The sequence below is a fragment of the Lagenorhynchus albirostris genome, chromosome 8 (genome assembly GCF_949774975.1).
Source record: "Lagenorhynchus albirostris chromosome 8, mLagAlb1.1, whole genome shotgun sequence".
NCBI classification, from domain to species: domain Eukaryota; kingdom Metazoa; phylum Chordata; class Mammalia; order Artiodactyla; family Delphinidae; genus Lagenorhynchus; species Lagenorhynchus albirostris.
The window spans coordinates 13628369-13651576 of record NC_083102.1 but is presented as its reverse complement, the minus strand read 5'-3'; the positions used below and the strand labels follow the sequence as shown (position 1 = coordinate 13651576).

The window sequence follows — 23208 nt, the reverse complement described above, 5'->3', positions numbered from 1 at the left end:
GGAGCCAACCAGGATTAGAGAGTGAGAACTTTCAGCCCCACCCCCCAACCTCCAAGAAGGGGAGAGAAGCTGGGAATTAAGTTAATCACCAATGGTCAATGCCTTAATCAATCGTGCCTACACAGTGGAGCCTCCATAAGAACCCTACCCAAAGGGGTTCAGAGTGCTTTGGTGTTGGTGAGTGCATTCACGCGCCAGAATAGCGGTGCGTCCCAAACTCCAAAGGGACAGAGACATGTGGGACCCTTCAGGACCTCACCCTATGTACCTCTTCATCTGGCTCTTCATTTATAACCTTTATAATATCCTTCCTAATAAACTGGCAATAGCAAGTAAAGTCTTCCCTGGGTTCTGTGAGCCACTAGAGCAAACTATCAAACCTAAACAGGGGGTCGTGGAAACCCCCAATTTGTAGCCAAGTCAGACAGAAATTTATGTAACCCAGGAATCCAGTATTTGCAATCGGTGTCTGAAGTAGGGGGGCAGATTTGTTGGACTGAGCCCTTAACCTGTGGGGTCTACACTAACTCCAGGTTATTACTGTCAGAGTTGAATTAAACTGTAGGATACCCAGTTGGTGTCTGTAGAGAACTAGAGAACTGGAGAACTGCTGGGTGTAGAAAACCCACACATTTGGTATCAGAAGTGTTATAAGTAGAGAAACAGTTTTCCTTTGTAGGGTGACCGAAATCTGTGAGAATCAGAAAGGACAAAGTGCGGACTGCGTACACAGCGTTCTCTAAAAGAGCATTTCTTAAACTATCCCACAGGAGTTAAGGGTACACACACAAAGATTCCATAGTCAAATAAGCCTGGGAGATGCTGGGCTAAGATCAAATCACTTTACTTACCAGCAAGACTTCTTGGAGAATTCAACAAATTGATGTGCACTTTGCACTTACCAGATGGGGATCTAGAAGGGGGCTATTACTTCCCACCTTAGGAATGTGTTATAGAAGTTAATTTTCAGACTCACCAGCTGTGAAGAATTTACTATAAATGTAATGTTTTATAACTATAATTGTTACAATTTAAATTCACAAACTTTTTTTTAATTTACAATTTTACAACTGGTACAAAGTACCAGCACATTAAGTGTTTTGTGAAACCACTCCCTTAACAACAAAGGATACCCAATTAGTGACAGCATTACCAAGCGTTTACAGCACACATTATCGGAAAGCACCTGAGCAAAAAGAGTCAATAATCGATAACACACTAAAACTTTTTAAAACTATCGTTTCAAACTGAAGAGAAACTTATCAAGATGTTTGTCCCAGATTTCCCTTATCACAATATAATCAACAAATATGTATAGGGCACCTTCTAGGCTCAAGCCTAAAGACTGTGTACCCTTACTTTAAAGAGCTGACAATTTTGTCAAAATACACAATCTCCATAAGACGCAAGATACACCATATCTCTATGCCAGCATCTGATTTTCTTCTGGGCAAAATCACCTATGAGCCAGGACTACCCTTCCCCACAGAGCTTCTGTCCTAAGGTAAGAATTCAAAGCTACTATCTAGCACCATGAGCTCTCTGACTTCAAAAATTATAACCTTGCCTGTCAAAACTATTTAAAGGATATTTGCCAAGTCCCTTTTGCATAGCTTGACTCCATTCCTGGCTAGGCCCATCCTACTGTCACCAATGTATCAGAATGACAGAATGGGCAATTTAAGAAGACCTCTTATCAGATTCCCCATCAAAATTCTGAAGTTTTTCTCTAGTTAAGAAAACACAGAAAATTAGATGCAGCAGTGGGGACTGGTTAAAGTAGATAAGAGATAGCAGGAAAAAGATATAGCAAGGAAGGAGATGAAACACTATCAATGAATTGCTCCCACTGGCCTGGAGCAATTGAGTGCACAGATGAGATGGTCCAACACATGCCAACAGCTCACGGGGCATAGAGAATAACTAAGGTCCACGATGTTTAGACATTAAATGATATAGTATTCTATCAAGAAGAGCATAATATATTGTTGTTAAAATCCTTCCAAAAATAGTTAACACATAAAGGATTTTATCTTCTGGGCTTCCCTGGTGGCGCAGTGGTTGAGAATCTGCCTGCCAATGCAGAGGACACGGGTTCGAGCCCTGGTCTGGGAGGATCCCACATGCCGCAGAGAAACTGAGCCCGTGAGCCACAACTACTGAGCTGCGCGTCTGGAGCCTGTGCTCCGCAACAAGAGAGGCCGCGACAGTGAGAGGCCCGCGCACCGCGATGAAGAGTGGCCCCCACTCGCCGCAACTAGAGAAAGCCCTCGCACAGAAACGAAGACCCAACACAGCCAAAAATAAAATTAATTAATTAATTTTTTTTTTAAAAAGAATTTTATCTTCTGAGTAACTTTTCTGGGATACTCAGCCACATTTCACAAGTAGAATCTTTCAGTTACAGGAAAATCTTACTTAAGTAGACCATAACATTCCCCGAAGATAGCAATGCTGTTGCTAGTTTTTTATATGCTAATTAATCTGTAAAATGTTAACACTTCATTGCAGTTGTTCCCAGGCTAAAAGGTTACTTACTACTATGAAATGCTTCTAGCATTTTAAAAAGTAGGGATTCAAAAGGAATAAAGGAAGGAAGAAATCAATTAAAACAGCTTCAAATTAAAACCCTATCACACATAAACTCCAAGTCAAGGCATCTTTTCAAGGTTGTACCAGAAAACTATTCAATGAAGTAAGCAAGCAGCTTTCATATTCTACTTTGACAGTCATGGTCCCAAAGCATCTGCATACAGACATAAGTAAATAAAAACACACTTATTATACAGGCATTAATACATGAACATGACCATCATGTAAAATATCTATCTGCTATTTAATAAGTGGAATCCAAACTCTACTTTCAAATCCAATTGTCTTATGATCACTCACTTATGGTCACTCTTCACATAAACAATTTTCTACCCATTTAGGTTGGAGTGTCCCAGAAGCAGACCCTGACACACGAATCTGAGGGGGTGTCCATATGGGGAGGTGGAAGCACTGGTCTCTGGAAGCACTGGTAGGGGAGCGGAAAAGGGGGACAGGGAAGGAGAGGAAGCCATAGCGGGCACCTTCACGAGCATTTGCCCCTTTGGGGACATCTGGAAGACTACGCAGAAGGGGCTTCAGGGTGGTCCCAGCAGTGGAAGAGGAAGCTAGGTATTTATCCACTGTCTCCTAATCGACAAAGGTTGAGGGCTATCCAGAGGCATTTACTCCTCAAATTTCCAGCCTGCTTCAAGTACAAGGTGCTGAGCACCTGTATCCAGAAAAAGCCCTCAGGTCAAGTCTCAAGTGCTTTCAACAAGAAGTATTCCAGAGACGGAGACACAGACAGAACTAGAGATAGAGATGGAAACACAGAAAGCCAGGGGAGAGTGATGGGGCTTCTGCAGAGCCTGCTACCTGTGCAGCATTTTAGTCTACCCAAGCTAATATGCAGACATACTGACATGTGTTCACTCTTTGTACACATACGCTCATCTTAACACTCACTGTGCTCTTCACCCTTCTGTCCATTATTCCTCCATCCTCTCTGGGATGAATAATGAACAAGTATATACATAAAATACATATAAATAAAGTTATTAGAGGTAAATAGGTATAGACTAAGTAAATAATATTACTAATTAATAAGTAATATTTAATACTTAATTCCTGAACAAAGATTAAGGACAAAATAGTCCAGCTTGACGAGGAAATCCACAACTGATTTGTATACGTGGGAAACCATCACTGGAACTCAGCAATTCCCAGAGGGAGAAATAATCATTCCTACCAACTTACTATATATCAGTTCCAGAGACAGACATAAAAGTGATGGGTTTTAAAGACAAATTTTGTCCCACCTCTGAGAGCAGCCTCAACTCTGGGTTCACCTACCACGAATCCCTTGTGAGACTGGATCACTGTGCAGAAACTGGACCAGGGGAGCAGGTGGAAAGAGGGCAATCGTCTTTTAGACAAAAGAGATTAAAATATTTTAGCTATTTTAAGTTCCACAGAGAAAGCAGCACTTCAGGAACTATTTTTAAATGAAGAAGGAAATCATGGTGATGACCAGGGAATTTCCAGAGAAATTATTTTTGCTGAAGAGGAGAGTGTTACCCTAAATTACACTTATGTACCTGCGGTGAGGGGTGGGGGGAGGGTTAGAGGGAGGGTAAACTCTGAGAAATGGGGTGGGTCTTAGAATGAGGAAAGAAAACAAATGAAGCTAGGATAGGTAGAAGAGATTAGGTCATGAAGAGACAGCTAGAAGGCAATGTAAAGCATGGGCGGTGAAAGCAGGGAAAAGGCATATTAGCAGGTGGAGGTGCAGGCCGTAATATTAGTTTCTTCTCCGTTTAGTATGCCACAATATTGTACATGGGCAAAATACGCACTTGACACTACCTGCTTTCCTTCCTCAAGAGATGAACTTTATGCTGTAAAATGAACCCAAATGCCTTCTATGGCTCAACCATTCACTCATTCAAAGCACTATCCGGACACTGGAAATACAGCGATGATAAAATCAATAAATCAAGTGTCTGTACTCTTGAAGCTTACATTTTATTGGAGGGATACAGACACATAGGAGGCTAGTACAGCCCAAGTGAGCAGTGGCAGGAGATGATGCCGGATAGAGAGTGTGGGGACCACCTGCAGGGTCTTTCAGGCCACAGGAAGGCTTCTGCTCTGAGTGGGATTCTTTAGAGGGTTTCAAGCAGAAGAGTCACAGGGTCTGACATTTTAAAAGCACTACGGTTTTCTGTGCCGGCAGAAGGAGGGGCATTAGTTAGGGGTCTACTGCAATAATCTCAGTTTCTATAGGGAAGGGATGTGAAAGTGATGAAAAGCGGTGAGATTCTGAAGGTAAGCCAATAAAGGATTTTAATTAATCCCTTATTAATAAAGGATTTTGCTGAAAATGTAATGCAGATTATGAGAGAAGCAGCAAGGGTGACTCCAAAGATTCTGGCTCAAAGGAGTTGCCATTGACTGAGATGGAGAGATGGGGTGAGTAGAGCTGATTAGGAAGGGAGCTCTGGAGTCTGACTTTAGATACACTAGAGGATAGGATGCCTACTATTCATCCAAGTAGAGATATTAAGTTGGCAACTACATATTTAAGACTAGAGCTGAGGGAAGAGGTCTACAAAGGAGATAAAAATTGAGGGATCATCCACATACAGATGAAAGCTCAAGTGGTGGGACCAGATAAACGCTACCCTGCGGTACTCCAGTGACAAAAGATCAGGGAGATAAGAAGGAACTGCAGTGAGCAGTGAGGGGGAGGAGGGAAGAGTGAAGCACCAGGAAAATCAGTAGAGGGATTTCCTAGAAGCCAACTAAGGTGAAACTCATTGGTAACTTTAGTAAGAACTCTTCCAATGGAGTAGTAAAGATGAAAGCCCCATTGGACTGGGTTCAGAGAGAATGGGACCTCAATTAGATAATGAGAGGAGGGAAGAAAAACGGCTGGAGGCATTAAATATGGACAATTCTTCTGATGAATTTTGCTATAAGGGGAGAAAAGAAATGAGGTTGCAGCTGAAGGAGGAATATAAGGTCAAGGACTTTTTTTTTACATGAAGTTATATATTATTTGCACACTAACGAGAAAAACAATGATATTGTGAGAGAGGGGGTAATGCCGAAGTCATGTCCTTGAATAGGGGAAAGGAGATGGAATCTAATACACCTAAGGATAATTTCCAATGACTTAGCAGCTTCCTTTTCTTCCTGAAATTACATTTCCAGAAATTTCCTAATTCTGAAAAGAGATCTCTCCAGGGCTTCCCTGGTGGCGCAGTGGTTGAGAGTCCGCCTGCCACCTGCTGTCTGCTGATGCAAGGGGACACGGGGTCGTGCCCCGGTCCGGGAGGATCCCACATGCCGCGGAGTGGCTGGGCCCCGTGAGCCACGGCCGCTGAGCCTGAGTGTCTGGAGCCTGTGCTCCGCAACGGGAGAGGCCACAACAGTGAGAGGCCGCGTACCGCAAAAAAAAAAAAAAAAAAAAAAAAAAAAGAGATCTCTCCATACTAAAGCAAACTTCGGCTCACATATAAATGACTGAATGCAAGATGTGTAGCACTGACACTTCAAAAACAATGACTAGAATAAAAAATGTCTAAAGGGGAAAAAAATGTCATTTATTTGAAGACTATATGCTATTTTGACAAAATAGATATGCTACCTTTCATCATTTAAGGATCCCTTCTTTCTGTGGGTGTGTACAAACCTTCTAGTTACTTTTTATTGATCTAGTTCAAGGTCTACCAGAGTGTAGAGCTATGCATACCTGGAGGATCAGACTTCAAGCAGGCTTGAAGACTGTTAGAAAGATGGCACACAAGAGAAGAAGCTGATCCACAAGTCATCCAATCTTGCCATAAGTACTGAGGAATATGCTGAGGTTGTGAGCAGTTACTCACACCTGCTGGGGAGGCAAGGTCACCATTAAAATAGGGAGGAACCCAGAGGACCCCAGCACCGTCAACAACGTGAGAATGGTTGAACCTGATGGGATCCAGTTCCCAGATGGCATCATCATTGGCAACAGGGCACCTTTATGAGAACTGGAGGCCGGGGAAGCTTGTCCTGCCAACGGGACAAATTCTGCTGGGCCTCCTGCTTTATAGAGCCATTCTCATTTGGTTAAGATCTTCAACTCTCTACTTCCATTAAAGAAACCTGTATCCTTTCCCGTCTCTGTATTACCCTTTTATCAATCACCATCACCCTCCTGACAATCTTACACATAAACATTTTAGGTGATGAATACTCTTTATCTCAATAAATATATCTTTCCTCACAAATATTAAAATATGTAGTGAGCAGTGCAAACATATGATTTAACAGAGACCACTGTTTAGGACAAAATTAAATTTAAAAAACCAAAATCCATTTAAAGTTGTTTTAAAGAAAAATATTAAATAAATATTAAAAGTGCAACACAGATATGGCACAAACCATGACGGTGGTCAATAAAAGCTTGAAATGTGACAGTGGTAATGAAACCAAAAATCACTGATGTGGTGAAGAAAGAAGAAAAGTCATGCATATCTTAAAATCACTTGATCTTAAAGTCCTAAGAAAGCCTGTACCACAGTCTTCCTCACTCCTGGCCAAAGAAACAAAAGAACCTTTCAAAGCACTGGAACTGTTGAATGAATCATGCAGCAGCCCTGGGGCCAGGATAAGACTCAAAACAAACCATCCTGCAACTGGCAGGAGGTAAGTGGGTAGATTCCCTGGGTAACACTCCTGAAGGGACAGGCAGCCCCAACGAGGTGATTCTGAGGGAAAGAGGTGTGTGAAAGATCTTTGGAGCTTTCAGAGGATAATCATTTCCAACAAGGGGTTCAAGAAATGAGAAAACAAGTTCAGATCAGGGATTCTGATCTCTCCTCCCACAAAGGGAGAGGCAAGAATAGGAAAATAAGGCAAGCAGAGCCCAGTGCTGACTACTTGGCATTTGGATGGTTGGAAAAGCAGGCGTGAGGAAAGAAGTCCCTGACTCGAATAGAAGGGACTCTGCTCTCCCAGTAACCATGGCATCTAAGGAAATGTTGATCCTCTGATATGCAGAAAATAAGGACAGGCCAGCAAAAAAAGGAAAGTGACTTCAAGAACCAGACACACAGAAAGCCAGCCTTAAAATAGGAAGAATGTAAGAGAGGAATATGAGTCAGACCTGTGAAAAGTTAAATTAAGTAAAAAGACTAGAATTCCTCTAATCTGCAGACAGCTTATATCCCAAGGTTCCTTCATAAAGTAGTAAAGTCAAAAAAGACTGATCACATGTCAACAGCGTGGCGTGTGTGACAGGTGAGGCACTGTAGGAGGAGGTGACACAGAAGAAGAAAGCCCCAGGAACCCACAAACCCAGGCTCTGGGAGAGAATGCTCCCCTGTGGTCGGTCACCACAGAAAGCTTCCGAAGTCATTGGTGGGAACCGGCCAGAAAGCCTCTGCCTCGAGGGTACCTTTTGCCCCATACTTCGTCACTTAATGGCTCAGTCAGGATGCTTTCCAAACTGCTTCATTGTTCCGACTTTTGTTCATGTGTTTTGTTTTGTTTTAATAATCTGTGGGGTTCCTGGGCAGTGTGAATATCTCCAGGTCTTCCAGACAGATTCCAGGACCATTTTCTTTTCTTTTCTATATTTATTAATATTAAAGTATCCATAGGACACTGTATAAATCAAAAGGACCACAGTGGACTACATTCCAGTTTCTTTGTCAAATAGGACCACTCATCTGACAACAGAGTGCATTAAAAAACACCAAATTGGGGCTTCCCTGGTGGCGCAGTGATTGAGAGTTCGCCTGCCAATGCAGGGGACATGGGTTCGTGCCCCGGTCTGGGAAGATCCCACATGCCGCGGAGCGACTGGGCCCGTGAGCCATGGTCGCTGGGCCTGCGCGTCCGGAGTCTGTGCTCCACAACGGGAGAGGCCACAACAGTGAGAGGCCCGCGTACCGAAAAACAAACAAACAAACAAAAAACACCAAATTACCTACAATGGTATAGCTTCCTCCAGCTTTTTCAGTTTCATAATTTATTGCATGATAACAGACTGTTATGATTACTAACTGATAAATAGAAGTCAATATTATGCTTGAATTTCTGTGTTTTGTGCTCAAGTAAAACACTTCCAGTTTACAAAGGAAGAGTTCAGCACTTCTCCACAAAGCATTCGGAAAGAGTTTTATTTCCCCCTCCCCATAATAAAATACAAATTGGATATGGCATTGTATTTCCTCTAACAATGATTTTTTGATGTATTAGAATCACCAGATGAATGCAACTTACATACTGGTAAAGAAGTATCTTACGTTTGCATAGTTGCTACGTTTAAGTTCATCAAACTTATATTTCAGTACCAGCGTTCCTTATGCTTCCTGTCTTTGATCCACAGTCCCTTTAGAAAATAAACTGTAAATAGGACTACAGCTAAAAACAATTTCAAAATGTATAATGTAGGAACTTACCTTAAGAATACGTAAATGCTCATCAAGAATAAAGATACACACACACACACACACACACACACACACACACACATACATATATACACATTGCAGCACTGTTAAGTAAATACAAGAAAAAGAGAGAGAGGGAGAGGGAGAGAGAGAGAGAGAGAGAGAGAGAGAAGAGAAACCAGATGAAGAATTCCTCAACAGAGAACCAGGTAAATTATGGTAAATCCACAGAATGGAATTCTACACAGCCATTAAAAAAGAATGAGATACCTGTATATGCTGATGTGAAAAGCTCTCCCAGACCTCCAGAATATTTTAATAAATGAAAAAGAGCAAGGTACAAAACCATGTATACCGTATGAACCATATGAACCCTTCATATACGGATGGAAATTCAAAATTGTTAATGGTGTTTACCACTGGGGAAAGAGGACTGTAGGAAGGAGACAAGAGACTTTCACTTTTCACTTTTTTATCCTTCTACATTGCTTGAATTTCTCACCAGATTTTGGGGGGTTTCTTTTTGTTTTTTAATTACAAGTTATGTGGTCACAGGAGACATGGACCTTTTTTAAAATTCATCATTTTACTTCATATTGCTTAAAGCTAATAAATATTATACACTGAATTTTTCCTTTAATATTCAATAGAGGATGCTAATGAGCCAATGAATTTCAAAACTAGTGATGAATGGAAAGAATCAAGCTTTTTTGTTTGTTTTTAGGGAATTCCCCCATCTTATTATCATTATTTTTAAAATTTATTTATTTTATTTTTGGCTGCATTGGGTCTTCGTTGCTGCACACGGGCTTTCTCTAGTTGTGGCGACACTTCTCTTCGCCGTGGTGCGCGGGCTTCTCATTGCGGTGGCTTCTCTTGTTGCAGAGCACGGGCTCCAGGCACGCGGGCTTCAGCAGTTGCGGCACGCAGGCTCAGTAGTTGTGGCTTGCAGGCTCTAGAGCACAGGCTCAGTAGTTGTGGCGCACCGGTTTAGTTGCTCTGTGGCATGTGAGATCTTCCTGGACCAGGGCTCAAACCCATGTCCCCTGCATTGGCAAGCGGATTCTTAATCACTGTGCCACCAGGGAAGCCCAAATCAAGCGTTTAAATCTACCTCTCCTATACAAATGGTAACCAAAGGAGTAGATGAAGGAAAGTTTTCTCTTTATAGAAGTATTCCAGCTAACAAATGAAGAAGAAATTTTAAAATTAAAATAGCATTTTGCAACTGCTAATGAATGAATGAATGGATACTGGCATTGATCAATGGCAGCAAACATGACAAAAAGAGAAACAACCAGACATTTCATGCCTCCTGATAGAAGACTACACCACCCACTCACAAAATATTCTTGGCGGGAAAAACCTGAATCTGATCAAGCTTGTCTAGCTCCAACTACCAATTTACAGGAAAGAGAGGAACATGTTGAAAGATACTGCAAGGATGTAATAAGCAAAATCCAGAAAGTGGAAAACTTTAGAGGATAAACAACCACTTTCTGCAACAAATAAATAGCAAAGGAAAAAAGAGAAACGAGGAAAATCTACAGATCAGGGTTTTCCAACAGCTGCACTACTGACATTTAGGATCAGATAATTCTCTCTTGTACGAGCTGCCCTGTGCAGGATGTTTAGCAGCATCCCTGCCCTCTACCTACGACATGCTGGGAACAACCCCACCCCATCCCCCTGCCAAATTAAAAATGTCTCTAGACATTGCCAAGTGTACCCTGGGAGGCGAAATCCCATCCAGTTGAGAACCACTGCTACAGATTAAGAGACACATCAACTAATCATAATGTGTGGACCTTATTTGGACCTTGATTCAAACTACAATACCAAAATTTACTGTATTTACCATTTACTATACCAAAACAGTAAAAAATATTATGACATTTATGATACAACTGAAAATTTGAATACTGATGATATTACACAATATTCAGTTATTTTTAGTTGTTTTAAAGGTATTGTAGTTTTTCTTAAAAGAGGCCTTATCTTAATAGATATACATGCTGAAATAGTCACAGATATAATGACACATCACCAGTTCACTTCAGAATAACACCAAGTGCAAGGGAAATGGGGGCAGGGTTAGATGAAACAAGATTGGTCATGAATGAATTGATAATCACTAAGGTGGAGTGATGGTTATCTAGAAGCTTATTATACTATCCTATTTATTTCTGTTTATGTTTGAAAGTTTCTCCAAAAAAACCCACAAAAATTGAAATTAAAGTCAAAACCATCGTGGTGGCTAGCAACATTCAGATGAATGACAAACCAATCCAGTGAGTGAATCTTCTTTTTTTTTTAACATCTTTATTGGAGTATAACTGCTTTACAATAGTGTGTTAGTTTCTGCTTTATAGCAAAGTGAATCAGCTATACATATACGTATATTCCCATATCCCCTCCCTCTTGCGTCTCCCTCCCACCCTCCCTATCCCACCCCTCTAGGTGGTCACAAAGCACCGAGCTGCTCTCCCTGTGCTATGTGGCTTCTTCCCACTAGCTAGCTATTTTACATTTGGTAGTGTATATATGTCCATGCCAGTAAGTGAATCTTAACATTCAACTAGTTTCCATTAACCATCCCATGTATGCTTGCTCAAACACATGCAGGGGCTCTCAGAATATATAAACAGATGATTCTAAAAAAGAAAAAAAGAAAAAAAAGAAAAGAAAGAAAGAAAGAAGTAAGGAAAATGGCCCTCAGCCCCGTGAAAAATTGTTCAAACTCACTTGTAATTAGAGATATGCAGATCAAAACATGGATACCATTTGTCACCTATCAGATTGGCAAAGGTTAAAAACATAACAACACATCCTGATGACAAAAATGTGGAGAAAGCTGCACTTTCCTACACTGCTGGTGGGAATGAAAGCTAGTCCAACCATTCTGGAGGGAAATCTGGTAATCCTGACAAAACAATGCACTTAATCTTCTGACCAAGAAATCCCACTTCTAGCAATCTAACCTGAAGATATACCTCCATTAATATGAAAATACATATGCACAAGGTTATTCATTACAGCATTGTTTGTAACTATAAAATATGATAAACAACCTAAATGCCCATACACAAGAAAATGGATGAATAAAACAGGGTACATGCACACAAAGGAGTACCATACAGCTGTTCAAAAGAATAAAGAAGAGCTCTAGGAACTTACATGGAGTGATTTCCAGTGTACACCGTTAAGTAAAAAAAAGCAAAGTGAAGAGTATTTATCGTATGCTACACAGTGTAAAAAAAGTAGATATAAGAAAATACACAAGGATCTGCACATTTGTGGGAAAACGAACAAAAAACTCCACACAGAAAGGATAAACCAGAAACTAAAGAGAGTGATTACTCGTGGGGATCGGGGAGATGGGGGATCGGGATGGGTAGGAGGAGTGAAGAGGGCAAGACACTTCTGAGTATTCCTTTTCATGTAACTTCTGGCTTCTCAGAACCACAGTAATGTTCCACATACCCAAAATATAAACCAACAATTAAAACCAACCAGGACAGAGGAGGAATCCAAAATGCAACGTAAACAGTAACAAATAAACCTGAACTATATTACAAATAAATAACACACTAAAGTAGAAGAAAAGAAGTAAGTTAACTTTAGAAAACGGTTTTCTGCCTAGATACAATAAGGCTAAAAACAAAACAAAAAAACCCCTCCACACAAACACTGTAATCTACCTAGCAAGCTGGGTTTCTCAGAAGGGTATGGGTTAGCAATTTGAGAACTACTTTATGTACTTTATGTATACACTAGGATTGAACAAATAAATATATTGTAGATAATGAGAGCTGCATTTCTGTTAGTCAACAAAGTCATAAGTAAGGAAAGGGGGAAGTTTAAAATGAACCCTGTGGTGTTAGATTAGAATCAAAGGTATCACTATAAAGTTTTATGGTTTTAATACAAATAGACATAAACACAAATACAGGTGTGTGTGCATGTGCGTGATTAGAGTATTTCCTAGCTCTGTCCACTGAGAACGTCTAGAAGCAATGAGCCTACAGAGTGCCAGACCCTGGTTTCTAACAACGAGTCTCCAATAAAAGGAACCAGGGCTCACACAAATACATACAAAAATCATATGTCGGACTTCCCTGGTGGTGTAGTGGTTAAGAATCTGCCTGCCAATGCAGGAGACACGGGTCCAAGCCCTGGTCTGGGAAGATCCCACATGCCATGGAGCAACTAAGCCCGTGCTCCACAACTACTGAGCCTGCACTCTAGAGCCCACGAGCCACAACTACTGAAGTCCACCTGCCTAGAGCCCGTGCTCCGCAACAAGAGAAGCCACCACAAAGAGAAGCCTGCCACTGCAACGAAGAGTAGCCCGGCTCGCCGCAACTGGAGAAAGCCCACGCACAGCAACAAAGATCCAACACAGCCAAAAATAAATTAATTAATTAATTATTTTTAAAAAATCATGTTACCATTTATTCATACCATAATTAAAGGAAAAAGTATAATATTAATATTAATGGAAAAGTAAGAAGGCAATCACTACATTAATAAAATGTAACTTCCAAAAAGAATTAGATGCTTCGTAGCAGCTTCAACATCAGCACTGACCAACTGTTCAAAAACTGTGCAAATTATTGTGGGGTTTCAACTGCTCAAACCAACCAAAGCTTGCTTTATAATCAAATTCCTTTACTTACTCCTGTTCTGTTCTTATTCTTGAGCCCCACGATGTCAGATCATCAAATATAAAGGCATTCATCCCCTTTAGGTGATCAGTAAACTCAATTTCATACCTAAGAACGCAGGATATGACAGCATACCAAGCAGAAATCTGCCCCAAACTGATGGTTTAAAAATTTTTAAAGCTTGATGAGAGAACTGTATGTTAGTGCCACTAAGCATTCTGAGATAAGACTCCATTTCACAACATATTTTAGTTCAAATAGCAAAATTGACTATATATGTAGAATACTATTATAAGTGAAACATATGAAGAAAATACTCATATATTCTCCTATGATAAACTGTCACATCAAAAAAAGATGTTGAGAAACTCAATAAATGGACTTTTTTTTTTGCGGTTCGCGGGCCACTCACTGTTGTGGCCTCTCCCGTTGCGGAGCACAGGCTCTGGACGCGCAGGCTCAGCGGCCATGGCTCATGGGCCCAGCCGCTCCGCGGCATGTGGGATCTTCCCGGACCGGGGCACGAACCCGTGTCCCCTGCATCGGCAGGCGGACTCTCAACCACTGCGCCACCAGGGAAGCCCATAAATGGACTTTTTGTCTCTTACAGGGAGATACATATTCACCTATTAAGTTTATAATACTAAAAGACTTGATCATTAAGCGGAAACGTAGATAAAACAAATTTTAAAAATAATTCCCATCCTTAACATTAAAAAAAATCAAAATACGCTCCAATAAGAAATCCATTATAATAAGGATGAAACAGTTAATTATAAAACTTTTCAAATACTGATTTCATACTCTGTTCCCAAGGCAGTTATGGTCATTTTAAACATATTTACGCCACAGAAAATAATTTTAATAAAGGAAAAAAAGGAAGATGTTTACAGATGCATTTCTCTGGAGCTCTGGCACATCTGTTTTACCTGCATCACACCCCTCCCCCACCCCCACCCCACGATAGAGACAGAGATCAGGTCTGGCTCTATGACCTTCTAGCTCTGCAGCCCTGGGAAAGTTACCGACCTCTCAACCCTCAGATTCCTCATCTGCAAAATGGAGATGATAGCAACACTTACCCAGCAAGGTTACAGTGAGAGTTAGATGAGTTAATTAATACAGCTAACGCAGTTAGAACAGTGCCTAGGACTTGGTAAAGCATTCAATAAGTGTTCGGCTGAGTACCTGGGACTCTAAGAGTGAGTAGCTGAGAAACTCCTATCCAATAGCATTATTCTAGGTAAAATGCTGCCATCCCCGTAAACCAGGCTCTTCGTTCATTCAAACTTCAGGAATGAAAATTAATATAGGACATTTGTAAATTACCAAAACCACTCAAACATTTAAAATCATCCCTCACCTGGATTATCACAATAGCTTTCTTACTCACCTGCCTGTCACCTTTGCCTCCCCCTCCAATATTTTCTCCATGTAGCAGCCAGAGTGAACCTTTTAAAGGTTAAGTCAGATCGTTTATTCCTCCACTCAAAATATTTGACTATTTGCTCTGAGTGAAATCCGAAATTTTCTAGTGTTCAAATGGCTCCTTCGCAAAGCCTTCCATAATCACACCGTATGATAGTCTTATACCACCCCCAGTCCTCTCTCTTCTCCTAACTCAATTTTTCTTCACAGCGCTTAGCATTCTTTTGTCATGTATATTTACTCATCTGTCCCGCCTCCCCACCATCCCCACCTCCACAGAATGTAAGTTACAGCATAGCAAGGACTTTGCTTTGTTCATTGCTATATTCCTAGCACCAAGAACAGCGCCAGGCATACTGCAAACTGGGCCAAAGCCAACATCATACTCGATAAAACACAAGAGGCAGTCCCTTGTGTCCAGAAAAAGAAATGAAATAAAATTACAAAATACTATGTGTCAGCTACTAAAGTGGCAAATTTTTAATTTTTTAAACTTTTTATTTTAATGTTTGAAGTGTTATAAAGCTTTAAAAAAATCTTCAGTGCCCATACAGCTCAGTGAACTTTTCCATCTGTATACACTCATGTAACAACAACCCATGACCAAGATATAGAATATTTCCTGCACCTCAGAAGCTCCCTTGAGCCTCCTCTCAGTAAATACCCCCAGAGAGGTGAGTATCAATACTAGTCTGACTTCTACCCAATTATGCCTGTACTTGAACTTCATATAAGTAGAATCAAACAGTATATGCTTTCATGTCGGTCTTCTTTTGTTCAACCTTATATCCATGGGATTTACCCACGTTGTTGCATACATCAGTAGTGCATTCCTTCCTTATGGCTAAGTAGCATTCCATTTTATGATTATACCACAATTTATATAATCGACTACTGATGACAGTTAAGTTGCTCCAGTTTGGGGATAATAGGAATAGTGCTGCCATGAATGGGCTTCTGGGTTCATGGGTCTGTCTTTTGGTATCTGCAGAATGGCAACATTTTTGTTTGTTTGGGTTTTTTTGGGGAGGGCTGGGGGGAGGGAGATAATGGTTAATAATACCTTAGTGAGAACCCAGGGAAACGCAAATAGGCAGTAGGTGAGAGTATAAACTGAAATAACCTTTCTGAAAGACATTCTGGCAATAGGCACAAGAAGCCTAAAAATATCTATGCCCTGTGACTAATAATTCTACTTCAAGGAAATTTCTTATTGAGTATTTACATGGGCCAGATCTTCTTCTAAGTGTTTTACATGTGTTAACTCATTTGATTTATTCTAAGGAAACGATTAGAGATGCTCAACAATGGTTTATTCAGAAGGATGTCAATCAACCATCCATCATTAGGAAATAGAAGAAAAACTAGTAAACAAAGTAAAAAACTAACAAGAGGAGAATGATTTTGAAATGTATTGTACTTCCATGAAATGAAACTCTATGCAGCCACCGAAAATGTTTCTCAAAGATCATTAAAGATATAGGAAAGGGCTTCCCTGGTGGCGCAGTGGTTGAGAGTCCGCCTGCCGATGCAGGGGACACGGGTTCGTGCCCCGGTCCGGGAAGATCCCACATGCCGCGGAGCGGCTGAGTCCGTGAGCCATGGCCGCTGAGCCAGCCTGTGCTCCGCAACGGGAGAGGCCACAACAGTGCCCGCGTACCACAAAAAACAAAACAAAACAAAAGATATAGGAAAAAGTATACATTAATGAACGTTAGGTAACAGTAGAATACATAAAATAAATTCCTTGTTTTATTTTTAAAAAGACATACGTATACCTTAAATGTTAAAATACTGGTAATCATTGGAAGACATGGGTAATTTCATATTCTTGATTCTCTTCTGTACCTCCCAATTTTTCTACAATATGTTACTTTTGCCAATCAAAATGAATATATGACTAACAAGACTAATAAATAAAGGTGTTTACATTATAATGGGGAGACAAAAGACATTATAATACAACTGAATTAGGGCAATGATGCCGTCTTGCATAGGATGATATAAAAGCTCTACGGAAAGACATCTATCCTAGAGATTAGTAGGGGGTAGGGCATTGTCAAGAAAGACCTCCATTGTCTTACTTCCACCAAGGACTCAGAGAGGAAAAACTCCGTCTCTAGGTTGGAAGGAACCTGCCCAGGAAAATCCTGTTAATTCCTCAGCTTGCTGCCCCTAGGGTATCAATTACATGTTGTACCCTGGGCACATGTTCTTCTCCCCTCTCACTTACCGAAAAGGCTTAGGCAGACTGAGGGACTGGAATTCCTGAACACCAAGGATGCAGTCAAAGTTCAAAAGCCTCAAACCTGGAGGAAGCTGGTTCCATCTGCCCTCATGCCTGGCTAAAAAGCATCAAGGGAGGATCTTCCTTCCCACTAAGGATAAATTAGGGCAAAAACTTTTCGGATTTCCAGATGTCAGAAACTCCAGGCAGAGTTAACCCAAATTTATACCAAAATCTACTGACTCCTTGAGTTTAAAAAATTCTTCTACTCGAAAAAAATAAAAGCACCAAGAAGTTATACAGGAAAGACAATTCTCTGTATACACCCTCCTACCCTCTCTTTCTCTTCTGCAGATGGACCATCCCTGGAAACCAAAGGAAAGCTGATCATGGGGGTTAAAGTTGTACTTTGGTACTTTAGGGCCAATTCTCACATAAACAAATGACAGTTGTTTAATAATTAATACCTAAGGAACATTTTGCTGTGTTCAACAAAGCATTCATTTTGTGGTACAATAAACAAAGTAAATATTGATTACAGGAAAAACATATGGACCCCAAATTACCAATGTTTCATTAAGAATTAAACTTGCTAATAAACATGGCAGGGCATTATCACGAAATTTTCTAACTTTTGACATCTGAATCACATTAACTTATCAAGGATTGCTGGTCAAAAAAGCCCTGGGTTCAAAAAGCACTTTTCAAAGTCACTTCCACAGATACAAAGTCACACAAATCTATGTGACAAAGGAGACCATACTTGTTTTGGCCCTGCTCTCCCTCCTTCACACACACCCTCTTTATTCTCCCTTCAACTTCTCCTATTTACGAATTTGTATTTAAATGTATTAACAAAATTCTCCATAAACTACCTGCAGCTTTTCATGGTTATAGTGTTAATTAAATTAAGATAAATAAAATTGTTGTCAAAAATATATTAACCTATCAAATCTCTACATTGTACCATGGGACAAATTTCTTATGCAGCTAAAATAGTTCTTTGAAAAAAATAAGAATTTACGTAATCACCAGGGATTTGGGTTTTATTCTATATGTAACCTAGATTTTTGGATAATCTCTATTCTGGTTCCTATGATGGGAAAAAAGGATGTAGAAATAGAATTGGCAAGACTTGGTATCTTCATATTTCAGTTTTACATACAATCAAAATATAGGCGAAACATCGGTTTCAAGTAATAAAAAAAGAACTTTAGATAATTTATTCTTAATTACAAAGCAGCACATTTGCAATAACATTCCCAGCATATACCAGACTATTGAAAGATTATCTGATATACAAAATAAGGATGCTGTCCTTCTTTTACAGTGACAATTTGTTGTGTTTTTTCCCCCCTCTGTTGTTGTGCTGTCAGAACTGTGCAACCTGAAAACTGATTAAAACTAGCTGTAGTTGAAAATTAAATAAAACCAACTGTACCTAGCACTAAACACTGACAAGAACGCTGTAATTTAACTGGTTTTCTCTCTCAGGTCCAGTAGAGGGAGACTAAGACATCTGGCCTGGTCGTGTAGCGTTTCTGCAAAATTGGGGAGGGGGGGAGCGGAGGCTGTATTTAAATGTCCTGCTGTCAATCAAAGGACACTTCCTACAATCACAGTCACCATATCTGCTCTTACCCGCGAGCGTACTCTCACCCAGATACGACACGAAACGGTGCTCGGGAAACCTGCATCACCTAAAAGTGACCGCAGGCTTTGCCACAAGACCCAAATAAGGACTTTGGGAGCCCAACCTCAACTAGTTTCTTTGTTTAAATGCCTGCGAATCCCTCCCACGCCGGAGTCAAGAGGCTGTGGCGCCGCCCTTTATTAGCCTCACACTTTGATTACAAAACACACGAGTCGGCGGCTCGGCGGCGGAGGCGGCCCAAGCTCTCACAAACGTCAAACCCGAAACACAGGCGGCGGCCGAGGCAGAGGGCGACACTCGCCGCCCCCGCCACCCGACCCGAAATCCCCACCGTCCGGCGAAAGTTGGCCCGCACCAGGCCCCCGGGCACTGGCCCCGGGCCGCCCGGGTGTCGCCAGCCCCTCGGGCGACGGGAAATTTCACTCTTTGTAAAGTTTGGGCTGCGGCGTGGGGGCGACGCGGGGGGTTGGGGACGAGAGGCTGTCCCTTCGGGCCCCGCTGCCCACTCCATCCGCTCCACCCCCGCCGGGACGGGTTGCGCCGGGGTGGCGGGTGGAGACCACGACCCGAGCCGCCCCGCCGCCCTGCCCGGGACCCCCGGCCCGAACTTCCGACTGGCATCTTTCAAGTCCCCGAGAGTGCCTCATCTGTTGCTCTGTTTACTCCGCGGAGCCCCGCCGGGCTGGCGCTACCGACGCCCCCGTCTCAGCGCCCCGCAGCCGAGGAAGTTTGATAAAGACCGGGGAAGGGGGCGCGACCGCGACCCGCTGGCGGAGGCGAGGGGAAGGAGGGCAATTTCTGGAGACCCCGGGCCGTGGCCAGCCGGTCGCCGCCCGGAAGGAAGGCGCGGCGGCCGGCCGGGCACGGCGGCCGGCCGGGCGGCGACTCCGGGCCGGGAGCCCCGGGCGGGCGGGGCGGCAGCGGGCTGCGGGTGCGGCGAGGGGCGGCGGGCCGGGCCGGCGCTCCGCCCGCCGCCTCCGCCGGCGCCTACCCCGGCCGCGTCCCCTCGCCCCGGTCTCCTCCTGCCAACTTCTCGGCTGGTCCTCTTTGTTCCCGTTTGTTGTGGCGACTCTTCGCCCGGCCGGGCGATCCCACCAGCCCCCGTAGCCCGCCCGGCGCCCGGCGAGCCCGGGGCCCCGCGCGCCCCGCTGCCCGGGCCGGGGGATCGGCGCCGGGGCCCCTCGGCGCTCGGCGCGGCGGCCGGGCGGAGGGCGGCGCGGGCGGCCGGAGCGGCGAAGGCGGCGGTTGGCCGGTGGCCGGCGGCGGCGGCGGGGCTAGAAGGGGCTTATTTACCTGCCGTGGAACCAGTCCTTGCAGATATCGCACTCGATCATGAAGCGGTTCACGTCGTACGGCTGCCGGCACACACAGTACACCGGCGGGGGCGGTGGGGGCGCCGAGGCCCGGCCCGGAGCCGCTACCGACACGGCTGCCGCGGCGGCTCCAGCTGCTGCTCCCGCGGCCACCGCCGCCGCCGCTCCGGCCATCTTTAAAAAACACACACACGCTCGCTCGCTGCTCCGCTCGCCGACTGGAGCGAGCGCAGCCGCCAGCCAGCGCCGCCTCCTGCAGCAGCCGGAGCAGCAGCCGCGGCGGCGGCGGCGGCGGCGGCGGCGGCGGCGGCGGCGGCGGCGGCGGCGGCGGCGGCGGCGGCGGCGGCGGCGGCGGCGGCGGCGGCGGCGGCGGTGCCTCAGTGCGCGCGCGCGAGGCCACAGCCGGGCGCTGGGTGGCGGGGAGTGGGCCGCGGACGGCGGGCGGCGGCGCGCGCACGACGCGCGCACGACGCGCGAGGTCCCGGCCCGGCTCCTTCCGGCGCTCCGCGCGGGGCCGTGCGTCTCGCGCACGTCGTCCTGCCGCCGGCGCGCGCGCCGCGTTCCTCTCGCGTCAGCCCGGCGGAGGGACAGGCTGAAGGGCACGCGGGGCGGGGGAGGCGGAGGGAGGCAGAGGCTCCCTGAGGACACGCGCGGTGGCGCGGCGAGCGCGGCCCCGGGAGGAGGACAGCGGGCGCGTGCGAACAGCCGGCTCCGGCGTTTCTGAGTGAACGCAGAGGCCGGGGAAGTTCCTGCGCAGTGAAAAGCGGCGCACGCTGCGTCTGTGCTTTGGCTCTCCGAACCGAGGAAATTAGAGCCCCGCCAGGGCCACCTCCCGACCGGGGGAGAATCTTAAATCAATTAGCAGCCGCCCCGCGACCTCCGTGGGTCCGAGCCTAGGATTAACAGCACAGCGAGCAGGTTATGCCCTGCTGTGGGGCAGGAGTGTGCTGGGGAGTCATTCAAACTTCCTAAACGTCCCACCCGAATTCCCACCGACCGGCCAGGAAATTAGTGTTGATGGAACCACTGGTGGGTGAAGGAGGTTGTTCCCAAGAGGAATTCATTTAATGGCTGTGAGCCGAGAGGGACCAGCCTTGAAATGTGGGTGGAGGAAGGACCGGAGAGGAACCCGGCATGTTTATAAACCACGCGACTTAGATGCGAATATTTTCAAGTTCCCAGTTTGGAAGATAAGGATAAAATTCTAAATGACAGTGACACCTCGGAAAAGGACTACTACAAAAACCAGATAATACGGTACTTGGCACATAATTAGGCCACTAATAAAATATATTTGAATGAAAGATGAGATTGATAAGAATAAAAAGAGCTAACACATATCGAATAAAAATAGATTGCCTTGTTATAACTACGCGAATTGGAAGGGATGTTAAGAATTATGGAATCACAGAACATTGTAAATCAACTATACTTCAGTAAAATTATATATATATACATGCATATATATAGGAATTATGGAATCAGATATTTGTAGCTAAATTTCGCAAGCATTTCTGTCGTTGGTAAAATCCCTATAGCTCTCGTCTCATTCAGCCCCAGGCAGAGAACCACTGATCTAGTCTAGCCTTTTTTTTTCTTTTTTTTAATTTACTTATTTATTTTTGGCCGCGTTGGGTCTTCGTTGCTGTGCGAGGGCTTTCTCTAGTTGCGGCGAGCAGGGGCTACTCTTTCGTTGCGGTGCGCGGGCTTCTCACTGCTGTGGCTTGTCTTTGTTGCGGAGCATGGGCTCTAGGCGTGCGGGCTTCGGTAGTTGTGGCACATGGGCTCAGTAGTTGTGGCGCACAGGCTTAGTTGTTCCGCGGCATGTGGGATCTTCCCGGACCAGGGCTCGAACCCGTGTCTCCTGCATTGGCAGGCGGATTCTTAACCACTGCGCCACCAGGGAAGCCCCTAGTCTAGCCTTTTTATAATTGAGGAAAGTAATTAACTTGCCTAAAAGCTCAGATCTGGGCTTGAGCTAAAGTTTTTAAGTGTCTTGGTTCTACAACCAGTCCTTTTTCTACCACACCATTGCTTGTCACATATTTTGCAGGAAAAGAAACACCTAGAAGTCAGAGTTGACCACAGAGGGAATGAGTTCGAAACATATTTCTACTGGTGAAAAAAGAAAAGTTACTGTAACTCTGGCATATGTTTAGAGGCATCCTGGATTCAGGTAGTGAAAAGAGCCTTACATTCAGACCCTGCTTTGTAGAAGCTGTGTGACCTTGGGCAAGTCACTCCATTTCTCTTGAATTAGATCCTTGAAGATCTCCTCAAAGAAAAATTATAGATAATAATATATTCCTTAACTACCTCACAGAGGCTTTATCATAAGCAGAAGAGATCATGTATTTTTAAAAGTACACTGTAAAGGATGTGTGTTGTCATGGAAGTGCAGGCAGTGAAAGCTATCATGTTGGAGTTGGGGTGAGAAGGGTATCCACACAGGGACATGCCCTGGTAGGGGGTGTTCTCAATGCTGGAAGGGCCGCCTGACCCTGGGATATCACCGTGGGTGGAGTGAGGAAGGTGGTCAAGCAGAGGAGGAGGCAGCAGTGGTGAAGGGAGATTGGCTATGAACAAGAGGATTGATCCAGTAAGTAAATATATTAAGGAAAATGGGAGCCAATTTCTCACTGTTGAGGAAGAGATTACAAACATAGAAAGAAAACTAGAATGAATCTTTTGGTAGTGAACTGGTAATGGAGGTATCAGTCTATTTCTATTTATAGAAATAAATATAGGTGTATAAGTACATGCACACTCTGTCCACTTAGAGGGTCTGGGGCACAACAAAATGATGAGTATATCTAGCCCAGATCTTGCCTTCTAAACACCATTCTCTTCATTTTTCTTCTTGGGAAAACGGCTGATTCCAGGACTGGAGAAGAGAAGTACAGGATGAGACTAGAGCCCCTCGTTGTGCCAGAAAAAAAGGGCA

General features: G+C 43.9%; 1 protein-coding gene across 1 annotated transcript in view; it reads right to left on the bottom strand.

The window, feature by feature from the left end:
• KDM7A (lysine demethylase 7A) overlaps positions 1–20458 on the bottom strand; it is an 80496-nt gene extending 60038 nt beyond the window's left edge. The window contains exon 1 of the mRNA XM_060156543.1: positions 20245–20458. Within this exon, the coding sequence (XP_060012526.1) occupies positions 20245–20438 (194 nt within the window). The 5' untranslated portion in view covers positions 20439–20458. The remainder of the gene's footprint in view (positions 1–20244) is intronic.
• Between the last annotated feature and the right edge of the window lie 2750 nt (positions 20459–23208).